Source organism: Maniola hyperantus, chromosome 7 (assembly GCF_902806685.2).
Source record: "Maniola hyperantus chromosome 7, iAphHyp1.2, whole genome shotgun sequence".
In the NCBI taxonomy this organism is placed as follows: Eukaryota; Metazoa; Arthropoda; class Insecta; order Lepidoptera; family Nymphalidae; genus Maniola; species Maniola hyperantus.
The window spans coordinates 12,845,513-12,858,122 of NC_048542.1; the positions used below are offsets into that span (position 1 = coordinate 12,845,513).

A 12,610-nucleotide genomic window follows, 5' to 3' on the forward strand; every position below is an offset into this window, starting at 1 on the left:
ACCACTGATTTTAATTTTGCAACGTTTCCGCTTGGAGCGCTGGCTGTAGATGTGTAGGCAAACTTGAGCTTGAAAAGAAAGAATTCCTAATATCCCATCCTTGTAAACGCGATATTCACTTCCCTGTAAATATTTTTCTTTTCTGGTTTCCGTAATAAAGGACAATCAATAAAACCATCAAAATTAGTGATTGCATGGCCAAAAATATACTAGTAACACGCCACTCAGCCTTACACTTTTCGATGCTTTGTGATTGAAATCATGACGCAAGTATTGGTTTTGACAAGAAAGTACTAAAACACCCGTGACAGAATTAGAAATTAGTAATAGAAATGGTATGTGCTGTTCTTTTAGAGCTAGCATATCGAGCGTGGTGAGTGGAGGTGAGGTGTGCATTGTGGTGGGTAATGCTCGACGATATGAGCTAGGGTCAGCTGGCTCCTCACGCGGTGTGTCTTTTTAGTCCCCATTCACGCATTTGCGACATGCGTTCCACGCCACGCATGGAGATACTTGAGCGTGCTCATTTTCACTATAACAATTTCAGTCGTAGGTAGGTATATCAAAATAAAAATTGTGTAACAATTTTTTTAGTGTAAGATGATAAAAATACAGTAGCCGCACCTCGCCGCCACTCCACCCCATCGATGTACCTTGCACCTAACACCGAATCTGACAACATAATAGTAAATTTTTGGTTCCTAGCACACATTCAAAAATGATTACGCGGTTTACGCCTATACATAATTAATATGTCTACTAAGCAACGCAGATTAAACTGAAACGCTATGGGAATATACTAATATTTAATTTTACTCGTCTATAATGAGCATTGATGCTTTCTATTCTTCATGAGATGACAAGTTTACTGTTTTTTGCTACTTCTATGCCTATTCTGAATTCTGTGATCTTGAGGCGTCCAGCTTGAGTGGCGTGCTATAAGTGTGTTCGGTCCTTAGTTTAATTTAAAAATCATCAGTTTTTACAATTTGCTTGGTCAGAGTAATTACAAACTGTGAACTGTGGATCCCAATGAAGATTTCCTGGGCAATAGAATAGGTGCGGCACTAAATCTCCGAATCCACCGCGAATGCATACGTAGAAACTGTGGCAGTCCTCGGGATTAATGTTGAAACCTTCCGTTTGGCAAACTGATGCCGATGGTGCTAAGGGAGTAAAAAAAATTAATTTAGCATCAGTAAAGCGGAAATTGCCTATTGGTTAAGACGTTGGCCTTCTAGTCGGAGGGTAGGAGTTCAACCCCGAGCGCACGTCATTTTTAATTTTTAGGAGCCATGTGCATTTTAAACCATTGAAATAACACTTTGAGGAAAAACATCGTGAAGAAACCTACACGTCTAAGAGTAATTCTCCATAATGGTCTCAAAGGTAGGCGAAGTCTGCCAATCCGCACTTGACCCGATAAGCTATGGCCAAATTCTTGTCATTCTGAGAGGAAACCCCATGCTCAGTAGTGAGCTGGTGATGGGTTGATGATGATAATGTTGGTGAAAGTGGACAGCTTCATCTTGGGATGCCTTCAATTTACGTTTTTCCTGATTGAATTTTCACACCAACTTCGGGATGCTGCAGCTTTCTTGTCCGAAACCCACACAAAAGACCAGACATAAATTTACCACACACACATGCACACAATCACACACACACACACACACGCAAATAACTACACACCCACAATATTATGTTGGTAAAGTTATAACACATATACATATTATGAGTGTTTAAATTTAAATTACAAATATATTCAAATTCAAATCATAAAAATAAATTGCAAATACACTAGAATATAATATTATAAAATACAAGTTTGAATTCAAATTACCCGAGGTGGATGGGGCTAACGTAGGTGCAGAGGTAGTTGTAGTAGAAGTCGTTGTAGTTTGTGAAGGCCGAGAAGTAGTTGTCGTTGTAGTTTGTGAAGGCCTAGAAGTAGTTGTCGTTGTAGTTTGTGAAGGCCGAGAAGTAGTTGTCGTTATTGCACTGGAACTGGTGGTAGTAGTCGTTTGCTGCTGCCCAGAATACTTTCCCAGTGCTTCGTTGATAGCTCTGAGCATAGGAAAGTCTCCAGCGCAAAGTCCACGGAAATCATCAGTCTCTATACTCCATATCATAGCTCCAGCTATGTTATATTGTAGAGCATGTTCAATTTTGATGGCTATGGAGCTTGGGTCGTCGTAGGAAACCCAATTTCGACCTTGAACGGCGTAGGGAACTTTTGCTAAGCTATCGTAACGTAAATCCCAAGATTCCGTTTTGAGCTTCTGGCAAAACTGTAAACAGAAATTAAAAATTACAGCCGCCTCCACGGAGAGTAACCATCTTAAATACCTTTACCCCATTCGAGTAAGGTGTGTAAGACGATGTATTTGACACGATCTGCAATTGTGCATTGTAACGTCTTCATTTCCTGAGGATGCTCTGGTGTCGGAGCGAAACGTGCGAATCGCATGCTTCATGATGCACAGAAAAGATTTGTCTGTTTCAGCGAATTATAGCAAATTAAGCTTTTGGTTCCTTGTATAATATTATAGACTTACGCAAGTAACGCTTGCTTCTATACAACATTTAAAAAATAACTTTTGCCAGAGTCTAGTGTAAATTCTCTCGAATTATATCGACATTTTTGGGTATACGATTTAGGGGGTTGCAACTGACCCAGTTTTGGGTAAGGATACATTTTCCGAATGAACTTGTAATAGAAGTTACGATGTTCGGTTATGAGTGAATGACGCAAGCAGAAGGACTTACCTCGTTATATCCGATGAGACCGTTGGTGGCAGTCCAGGGGCCTGCGATTCCAGCGCCACTTGCTGGCGCACGAACACCGTTGTTGTTAGCATTCGACAGTTGAAACGTGCGACCGTATAGTGGTAATCCTAGCACCAACTTTTCTGGAGGGCATCCTATAAACAAATTGAGGCTGTAGGCTTCATAAGGAATGATAGATGATGGTTTCAGTAAGGAAAATCTAATTTTTCAAGAAACTTTTAATGCACACAACAGGTTCGTATAAGGGCCGCAAATCGCTATTACGCTGGAACCATGTCTTATTAACATCGGAATGATGTCAGCCGAAATAAAAATAAAAATGGAAATCAGCTCGAAACTTCAGTCTAGTGCTGACGTCACTAAAATGGCGGCCACGCGCATTCGCAATTTGCGCGACTTATACAAGAACATAGAGATGGTAAAGTGAAGAAAACATTGGGTTCGCAATGTTTACCGATAAACTATTTCTGGGACATAATCTCTATAGTTATACAAAACACAAAAATGTTTCTACCTGTGTCCGTTATAGACTTTAAAACCATGTGCCCCAAACTGGTTTCATTAGAAAGGCAATAATGCAAATATGGCTTTAAACCACAAAAACCCATTAGGTACATTCTTTTTTTAGCGTAGGAGCACATACACGCCGGGTATCCGCTAGTTTTATACATATTGCAATCAGTATTAAATGATACCTTATTTAAATGCGAAAGTGTGTTTGTTTGTTGGTTTGCCCTAACTCGAAAGTTAGCCCTAATTTACCGAACATATTTGGCATTTTACTACTTTTCAATGTTTGGAAGCCCCTTAGACCCGAGGCATGGGGCGGATCTCTCCCTCCGCCCTACCCAAAGATATCCTCCTATAGGCCCCATCCTTGGTCTGCGGCCCAAGTGGGAGCGGGTGCGTCCTGCGGGATGGCCAGCGTGTGGAACAAACTCTTAATATTTGCAAGAAATTGGAAGGAAGACGCGCGGACGCGTCCTAATCGAGAGCGGGTGGCGAGCGGCATGGAGAGTATGGCATCGCACCCGCTGGTTGCCCCGCAAGACGCACCTGCTCTCAACTGGGCCGCAACTGCCACCAAATAAAGTTAAGAAGGATTTGTCCAACCTACAATGGTATAATCCATCTAATGACTTCTAGATGATGGATTGAAGAGATTTATTTATGCAATTAATAGTAGAATTTCGTCAAACTAGGATAAATAACTAAGCCGACTAAGATTTAGTATCGAGATAATAGCTGTTAGACATGAGAATAATTTATCGTCCTACCTTGTTGAAGCCAATACTCCAAAGCCACGTCAACTGTGAAGACATTCTCCTTCGGAACGTTTTCGTCCCCTTGACCCTTGTGCAGGGGAGCGTTATGTCCAGTCACCGAGTCCCATGCACCATACATGTCGTATGTCATTAAGTTTACAAGATCAACGTACCTAGAATAAATCCATACTATTAGCATATTATAAACTAGCGAACGCTCGCGGCTTTGCTCCCGTGGGAATTCCGAAAGATCCGGTTTTATTCCTTGTTTACATTATAAAGGGAACCTCAGTACAAAATTTCGGCTTTCTAGGTCCAACGGTTTGAGCTGGACAGCGAGGAGTCAGCCTTGAGTGAATCAGGTCTTTTTAGATAGATTAGAAAGTCTGCTATCTTTTCACGGCTCAACCGTTGAACTAGTCCTAACGAAATTTGGTACAGCAGTAATACCCTACTATTATTTTTCGCCAACAAAAAAAATTTAATAAAAAAATAAAACGATGTTATCTAAATAAAAACCTGTGCGTCAACGGGGTAAAAAAGTCCGTGTTTTAAAATACGTGAACAGCGAAATATATCGCGAAAAATGAAGGTTTTCAAAAACGTGCAGTATGCTTTTTACTGAAAAAGGCTAAAACAAAATTTTATCGGCCACAAAAGGGACACGCTTTGCATTTGAACTATGATTCGCTTGAACTATGACAGGTAAAATTCCGTACTCGCTGGCTGTGGCTGGAAATACGAGGTGAATAAATTTTAATAAGTAATACTTATGTAAGTACCTAATACCAATATCACGTGTAGACAAAATATTTAGACCCAGCGGTTTGACCTGGATATTATTATGTTACCAACAAGTCAGTCTTCTTCTTGTTAGGCGTTAAATAATTTGAGGAAGTAAATGACAAAGTAAAGACAGTAAACTAGATGCAGATAACCGCTAATAAAATAAGAAGGAGTACGAGAAAAAACTGGCGAAAAATCACAAAACATACTCACAACTTGAAAAATAACTCGACAAACAAACAACTGTCATACAACTTGTAAAATCGGAATCGTTTAAAGTTGGCCGTAATGGACAGATAAAAATCGGTTGGGAAAAAGCTGTCGTCATCGAGTTATTGCGATGCCTTTGCCTTCAAAAGTATTATAAAGTAAGACTTTTATTTATTGTGTTATCTACGTAGGTAGATAGGTATTTACTTGATTTCTATGAAGAATATTATTAGTTTTACGATGTATCGTAAAACTGTGATATTATATATGACATTCACAATAGTTAGGTATATCTATATTTATTTTACTTCTATTTTTTATATTCATCATTAGCTGATACCTGGGATTTCATCCTCGTGGATTTAGGTTTTTTTAATCCCGTGCGAACTCTTTCGATTTTTCGGAATAAAAAGTAGCCTTTGTCAGTCTCCAGGTTTTTTAATAAGTAGGTAGGTATCTATGCAAAAATCATGCCAATCCGTTACTCCGTTGCGGCACGATTAAAGGAAAAGCCTATAAATTATGGGTAGAAATTAAATATCTCTTCTAATTATCCAAAATTAAAGTTATCGAATAAATCAGGTAGACAACAGCTAAAACTGAAACATTGTTTTTTGTGCTTGTTTTTTTCCTTTTGTGAAACTTGAGACGATTGAAACTGTATTAAATTACAAAAAAAAACTTTTACCAGAATTTCGAAAATATTTTTGATGGATTTCCCTTTGTTTATCTTATTATGTCAGGCAATCCGGGAAGTAATAATAATTAAATGAACTGATTTCATAAGTAAGGCGTTCAGATGCCTACTACCATATTATCATCTTACATCCATCTTTCGCTTCCCATCTTAGGCCACATCATCACTTCCCATCAGGTGTGATCGTGGTCAAGCGTGCGCCTATAATGAATTTAAAAAAAACCATATGAAATCAGTTCATTAATTTTCCAAGAACGCTCTCAGGAGCGTTTTCCATATAAAAGTCGTGATATACTTTTTAATTTAATTTAATTTATTTTATTTTGTAGAGACAAACAGTTACAATTAGATAAATAGATAGTATATATATAAAAACACTTAAACCAAAGCAGTCTCCAATGAGAAAACCATACTTACTTACTACTTAGATCAAATTTTGCGAAGCTTTTTGACGATAAGTTCTTGAAACGTGCAAGGTAATATGGTAACATTATATGAGAAGCTGGGACGATTCAAGGAAGAGCAGCCTGTGCGATACACAAAATAATAGTTTTTCTTTAAACTTACTGTGTAAATGCTGGTATATCATAAGACAAAACTGCCACACTTCCTACGGCGGAAACTGCAGCAGTCAACAGCAGTCCATATTTGTCAAACTCTGCCCGAAGTTCCTTCGTGAGCTGAGTGAAGTTATCGATATCGGCTTTCCCGTGGACGGAGTCACGACGATTGGGATATTCCCAATCTAAGTCTAACCCATCAAAGCCGTGTGTTCGAACCATTTCCAGGGTGCTTCTAATGAAGTTCTGTCGTAGTGTTGAACTTGCTGCCATCTGAGGACAAAAATATCATTTAGAGTTTTTAAAAAATACTCAAAGGAAATCGCTAAGTTTCATAGCCACTTAGGCTTCAACTAGCAAATCATCTTTATCATCATTTGTCATTAAATCAGTTAGCAATGGTTCAGTAATGGGATAAGCGCCTTTCTTTTTAGATTGATATTCGGTGTTCTTTCAATTCAGTGCGTACCTACCTAGTCTGCGTTGATCTATCAGCATTAGATATATTCAGGAACGCTTTGTGCTAAAACGGTTGCCAGCTTATAACGCTTTTGCTTAGCAGGCGAAAGCACATAGGTCAACCTTTTTCAGGAACGCTTCAAAGTATTGCACGGTACATACATAATATAGAGTTTGCGCCGATTATCTACACAGCTGAACATTCCACTGAACGCACGCTTAGCATGTGTACTAAGTTACCATAAAACGCGTGCCAAAAAAGAAATAAATCGAAAAGAGCAGCGTTAATCAGAATGTTATGATCTTCCTTCAACAGTATATCTTTGTATAATATATGAGTGAGACAGAATGAATTATCACTGCAGCTTTGATTCGACTTATTTCTTTACTGGCGTTAGGTGAGGAATTTAAAAGTCTTACCACTGAATACTTAGCTGATCCTTCATTCCATCCTCCCACAGCGAGCAGTGTTTTAAGATTTGGCTTGTACTGTTTTAGGGCGTTGAATTTTTTGAAGTTACCTGAAATATTTCAAGATAGTGTAAGGACTTATTAACAGTTATAAACAGTTTTTCAAGCTCATTAACACTGGAATTCATAGTCAAGATAGGGGCTTCTTTAGAGGATGTTTCAGACGACATGTCATAATATTATTGCACAAAGTTTGAATATGACAATTGTCATTTGAACAGTTCCAAGAATATATCTTGACTATGAATTCCAGTGTTATAGTCATTTTATAGGGTCATGGGGTTATTCTAGGGGCGGACCAACAAATTCCTAAAAGGCCGGCAACGCATCGGCAGTTCCTCTGGTGCTGCAAATGTTCATGGGCGGCGGTTATCATTTAACATCAGGTGACCCGCCTGCTCGTTTGCTCGCTATCTCTATTTTTTTTTGTTTTTTGGACCAGGTCAAAACGCAAAATCCAGTTTTAAAACTTTTTAAAACAGTTGAATCAATTTAAAGTGGTATTTTCTTTGGCAGGTAGAAGATATTATTATTACAAAAAGTGCAGCAATGCCTAGACTATTTTTTATCGCGGTTACATAGATTCCTGCGGAAAAACAGGTCGACTGCTAGTTATATATTAAAAAATTTAAGAATCGACTGTTAGGCGGTACGAAGTTCACTGGGTCAGCTAGTATCTAATAAATAAACTTACCTCTTCCCCAATTGTCTTCAAGGTCGAGCCAGGGGTCCAAAGATTTAGCATACCCTTGTTCAGTTATACCAATGAAGGTGTAAACCAAGTGTGTGCAAAGGTCGGTATTGATATTTTCAACGTCAAATTTTCCGTTACCGTTTCTGTATGTTGCCCACGTTCCATAGTAACATACGACTACCTCTATAATAAAAGTTTCAAATTAAATCAAGCCTTAATAGAAATAACAAGCATTCTTTGAATATTTTTTGGGTTCCGTACCTCAAAAGGAAAAAAGGAACCCTTATAGGATCTCTTTGTTGTCGGTCTGTCTGTCAGTCCGTCGTGTCCCGTAGGGAGTAATCTTTGAAACTAGTAATCCGATCACTTTTACTCAGTCGATTCGATTCTGAAAATTATTTTTTCATTGAAGGATTGCTACATTATTCCTGAGTGATAATATAGCAAAGCAGTTGATTTTTCCGTACATCCAATAAAAAGACGATGATCATTTTAGCTAACAGCTAAGAAAATCGTAGAACTTTGCTAACTGACTTCAAGAAAAGATCATCAATTCGAAGCGATTTTGTTTTTTCTGTAATGCTACTCCACACCGCTCTATCACTTTTAAATGATTTCAATAAAAACTATCTACAGTGAAGATAAGATTTTGAAGATGAAAGAGAACTTCTCAGTACATAGAACTCCTCAGTGAAGAGTAAGTTGCTCACGGTCACTATTCATCACGGTTTGTTAGAAGCTAAATAATGTAGTTCTTCCAACCATACACAGTATATAAAATCTACTTAGTATTTATTTTTGAATTCGGTTATTTGAAGTCCATGTTATATTATTATTTAGGCTGTAGCTTACGCCAGATATTGCGGTCACAAAAAATAATAGAAGAAAAAGCTTGTTCTCGAAGCTAGTATCTCAGAGAGATTTTAGTTTATTTTATTTTATTTTATTATAAAGGCACACAAAACAGGTTTCAGCTATAAATGGTCCAAATAAAAATAAAAAACAATAGATTAAATCTAAGCGGTAACCCTAAATATGTGTACACAACAATTCTTAAATAAATATATGCACTAACTAACTGATAAGATACAATTTATAAAAACACAGAAAAAAGAAATACAAGAAAATTAACTATGAAAAATATACTTAAAGTGGAGAAGATGCAAAATGTTGATTAATATGTTTTTTAAATGTGTTCAAATTATTATTAAAAATGTCAATGTTACGGTTAACTGTGAAAAGATCATTATACAGGCGACACATACGGACAACGGGATTGTAAAAGGAAGTATTGTTCTTATATACACTAAGGGCAAAAGTTCTAGGGTTTCTAAATCGGACATTATAATTAATATTAATCAACGACAGCAATACGGGAGAATCTATTTTGGAGTGAATAATCCTATGTAGAGATATTAAATGATAATACTTCCGGCGAAATTCTAAAGTTCGTAACCCAAAGTGTTTCAGTCTGTCGTGGTAAGGTGTGCGCCTATGGCCGAAATGATGCCGATAAGATAAAATGCGAATAAATTTCTTTTGTACGCTTTCTAAGCGATGACAATGAACTGCATAGTACGGAGACCATATTACAGAATTATATTCCATTATACTTCGAACCATGGCTTGATAAAGATGTATCGAGCTAGAAGGCTTTTTAAAATTCCTCGTCGATCTTAAAATAAATCCTACCAGTTTGTTACATTTGGCAATTATGTATTCGTAATGATCTCTAAACGTCAATTTGTCATCAAATATGACACCAAGATCCTTAGCCGATGTCTTTCTTGTGAGAGTTTGACCTTTCAAAGAGTAATTAAATTCAATCTTCTTAGACTTTCTTTGAGTAAAGCTGACCACAAAACATTTATCAATATTAAGACTCATACGATTATCGGTGCACCAGTCAGCAACAGCGTTCAAATCATCTTGAAGACAAAGAGCATCATTTATATTGTCAATTGATTTGAAAATTTTGAGGTCATCGGCATAAAACAAACTCTCACAATGTAATTTGTCTACAAGATCGTTGACGAATAGGTTAAAGAAGAGTGGACCTAAGAGAGAGCCCTGCGGGACACCCGAGGTGATAATGGTTGGTGACGATACATGCCCTTTAATGGCTACTAATTGTGATCTCTTAAGTAAGTAAGATTGCACCCATCGTAAGAGGTTGCCACAAATACCATAAGCACCTAGTTTATGACAAAGAATTATATGATTGACCTTATCAAATGCCTTGGAGAAATCGGTGTAAATTGAGTCTGTTTGACCTTGCCTAGCAAATGACCTGCAAATAAAATTTTTGTACTCTAACAAATTAGTCGTAGTAGAGCGATTTTTAACGAAGCCATGTTGTTTGGGTGTTATGATAGGGAAAACGTGATGGTAAATACTGTCGTATACAACCGACTCTAAAATCTTTGAAAAACAGCATAATATACTAATTGGACGATAGTTTTCACATCGCGACCGGTCTCCGGACTTAAAGATAGGTATAATGTAAGCTGTTTTCCACAATTTAGGGAAAACACCTGATTGAAGCGATAAATTATAGATGATGCTTAATGGGACAGAAAGTTCACTGGCACAGGTTTTGATAAACAACGGTGGAATTTTGTCCGGACCTGCTCCTTTATTTGAGTCCAGTTTTTTGAGTCGACGATATATGTCCTGAGCAGTGACCCGGATGTCGGACAGAGTAGTCTCTTTGCTAGTGACGATTGGTGGATATAAGTTTGTATCAACGTCCGCAAAGTTGTCGAAAACAGAGCTGAAATAATTTGCAAATAAATCACAAATTTCTTCACTATCCGATGATGACACATTACCGTAGTTAATAGTCTGAGGGATCGAGTTGCTTTGGGAGCCTTTTTTGCTATTTATGTAGCTATAAAACGCTTTGGTATTTTTAAAGAGTGAGCTCTCAATAGAGTCTAAATATTTCACATAACATGCATCCATTAAGCGTTTACACCTAAGCCGAAGTAGGTCAAATGTGTCATAGTCCCGCGGGTTTCCGAACTTTTTATATTTTTTATGGTATTTGTGTTTTTCTTTTAAACAACGTTTCAAAGCGTTATCATACCAAATTGGAAATTGATGAGAATCATCTTTGGTTAAGGGAGTAGTTTTGTGTATGATATCATTTATAATATCATAAAATATTTGAGTATTAACATCAACGTCGCGCGAAGATAAGACATTGTTCCAGTTTACATTTTTTAAATCTTTTTTCGCATTTTCGTAGTCGCATTTGTAAAAATTATATTTATGTAGCTTTTTACGCTTGATTCCCGCTGGAGAAGTAACACTGGGTTTCAATTCTATAGCTAGAGGTGGGTGGTGCTTATCAATCCGACTTACCGCATTGGGCTCGTGTATGCTTAACGAAGAAAAAGTAGATAGAACAAGATCTAGACAACGATTATTACTATTATGGATATGATTGAACTGGTTGAGTCCACATACTTCAAGCAGGTCCAGTAAGAGTTGTGATTTTCTATTGTCTAGAGAGATACTCGGCGTGAGACCAGATGTATTAGTAGTTAATGTCCAGGTAATAGCCGGGGTGTTGAAGTCACCAATGAGTAAGAATTGTTGGGAGTCATCGCTTCGCGTAATCGTGGTAATACAAGAATTATAAAAGGATTCGATATCTTTAAAGGGAAGGTCAGGAGGTAAGTAGCACACGCAAACATTAATAATATTGACATTTTCATTACTGTTGCAGATAATGCTTAGCCATAGATCTTCTATGTTACTATCCCATGATGTTTGACGGATAACACTAAAGCTTTTTCTTATAGCTATAGCAACACCCCCACCATCTCTTTTAGTAATACAAGAGGAATCGCGATCATTATAACGTGTATCAAAGATTCACTAATCCAGAGTCTAATATTTAGATACATTAACACTGATTTAGAAACAAATGACTCACTATCTTTTGCAGCCACATAGCAAGTCACAGATATAACACAGAGTACAAATAAAATCAATTTAGTCATTTTTAGCCAAATCTTAATTTCGATTTGTATAATACTAAACACGCTAGTGATAAAACATCTATTATAAACAAATCCCTTATCAACACAATCAGTACTTGTACGACAATTGGCAATTGATTTTATCGGTTACTAATCATCAATTTTCGCAATGATCTAAACGATTTATATTGCACTAGTGATTTGTGTTGATAAACACTATCTAATACTTTAGACATCGTTTTCTAATTTAGAAATTGTTTAAATCGTAGAATTTGTCGTGGGCATCATCGAGTACCTAGTACATAATATACAAATTACGTGGTATGTAATACTAATATACTTACCCTAAGGTTATAAAGTTAATTCTAAGCCTAGTAAATAAAGGTATAATATACTACATGATGCCTATGATTTCGTCTGATTCTACGATCCTCGTTGCAGTCTTTGATTTTCTATGACAAACGAGTAGATATTTTTACGAAGTTATCTCTTCAGCTCAATCTCAATGAGACAATGGTTGAAGTTAAGAATCCTGCAATCTCAGACCTGCAATATAAAAACATTAACTTTTTAATCTGTTATCTTACAATATTTTATCAACAAAACAGTCACGCCTTAATTATTAATCATTGCAAATGTTCAATTATTGCGGCTAAATAAAGTTTTATTGCCCCCTATAAAGCTCTTAT

The 12,610-nt window shown here is 37.0% G+C and overlaps 1 protein-coding gene across 2 annotated transcripts; it reads right to left on the reverse strand.

The window, feature by feature from the left end:
- Positions 1-579: 579 nt before the first annotated feature.
- LOC117983505 (chitinase-3-like protein 1) lies at positions 580-12,037 on the reverse strand. Of its 2 annotated transcripts, XM_069499926.1 has the most exons (9): positions 11,876-12,037; positions 7,933-8,115; positions 7,188-7,288; positions 6,316-6,581; positions 4,068-4,228; positions 2,770-2,924; positions 1,976-2,291; positions 1,844-1,942; positions 580-1,166 (listed from the first exon to the last, which is right to left on the reverse strand). In XM_069499926.1, exons 1-9 carry the CDS (start codon positions 11,940-11,942, stop codon positions 976-978), a joined length of 1,539 nt encoding a protein of 512 aa, XP_069356027.1. In that variant the 5' UTR covers positions 11,943-12,037; the 3' UTR covers positions 580-975. The 2 variants fall into 2 exon arrangements, with proteins under 2 accessions (XP_069356027.1, XP_034825961.1); XM_034970070.2 differs by having other exon boundaries at positions 1,844-2,291.
- Between the last annotated feature and the right edge of the window lie 573 nt (positions 12,038-12,610).

Bases quoted from the DNA above. Each gene is read 5' to 3' on its own strand.
- LOC117983505 (XM_034970070.2), bottom strand. From the start codon at position 11,942: ATGACTAAATTGATTTTATTTGTACTCTGTGTTATATCTGTGACTTGC. The intron at 7,289-7,932 runs GTAAGTTTATTT...GAAATATTTCAG, and splicing joins TGAAGACAATTGGGGAAGAG to GTAACTTCAAAAAATTCAAC. The intron at 6,582-7,187 runs GTAAGACTTTTA...TTTTGTCCTCAG, and splicing joins GATCAGCTAAGTATTCAGTG to ATGGCAGCAAGTTCAACACT.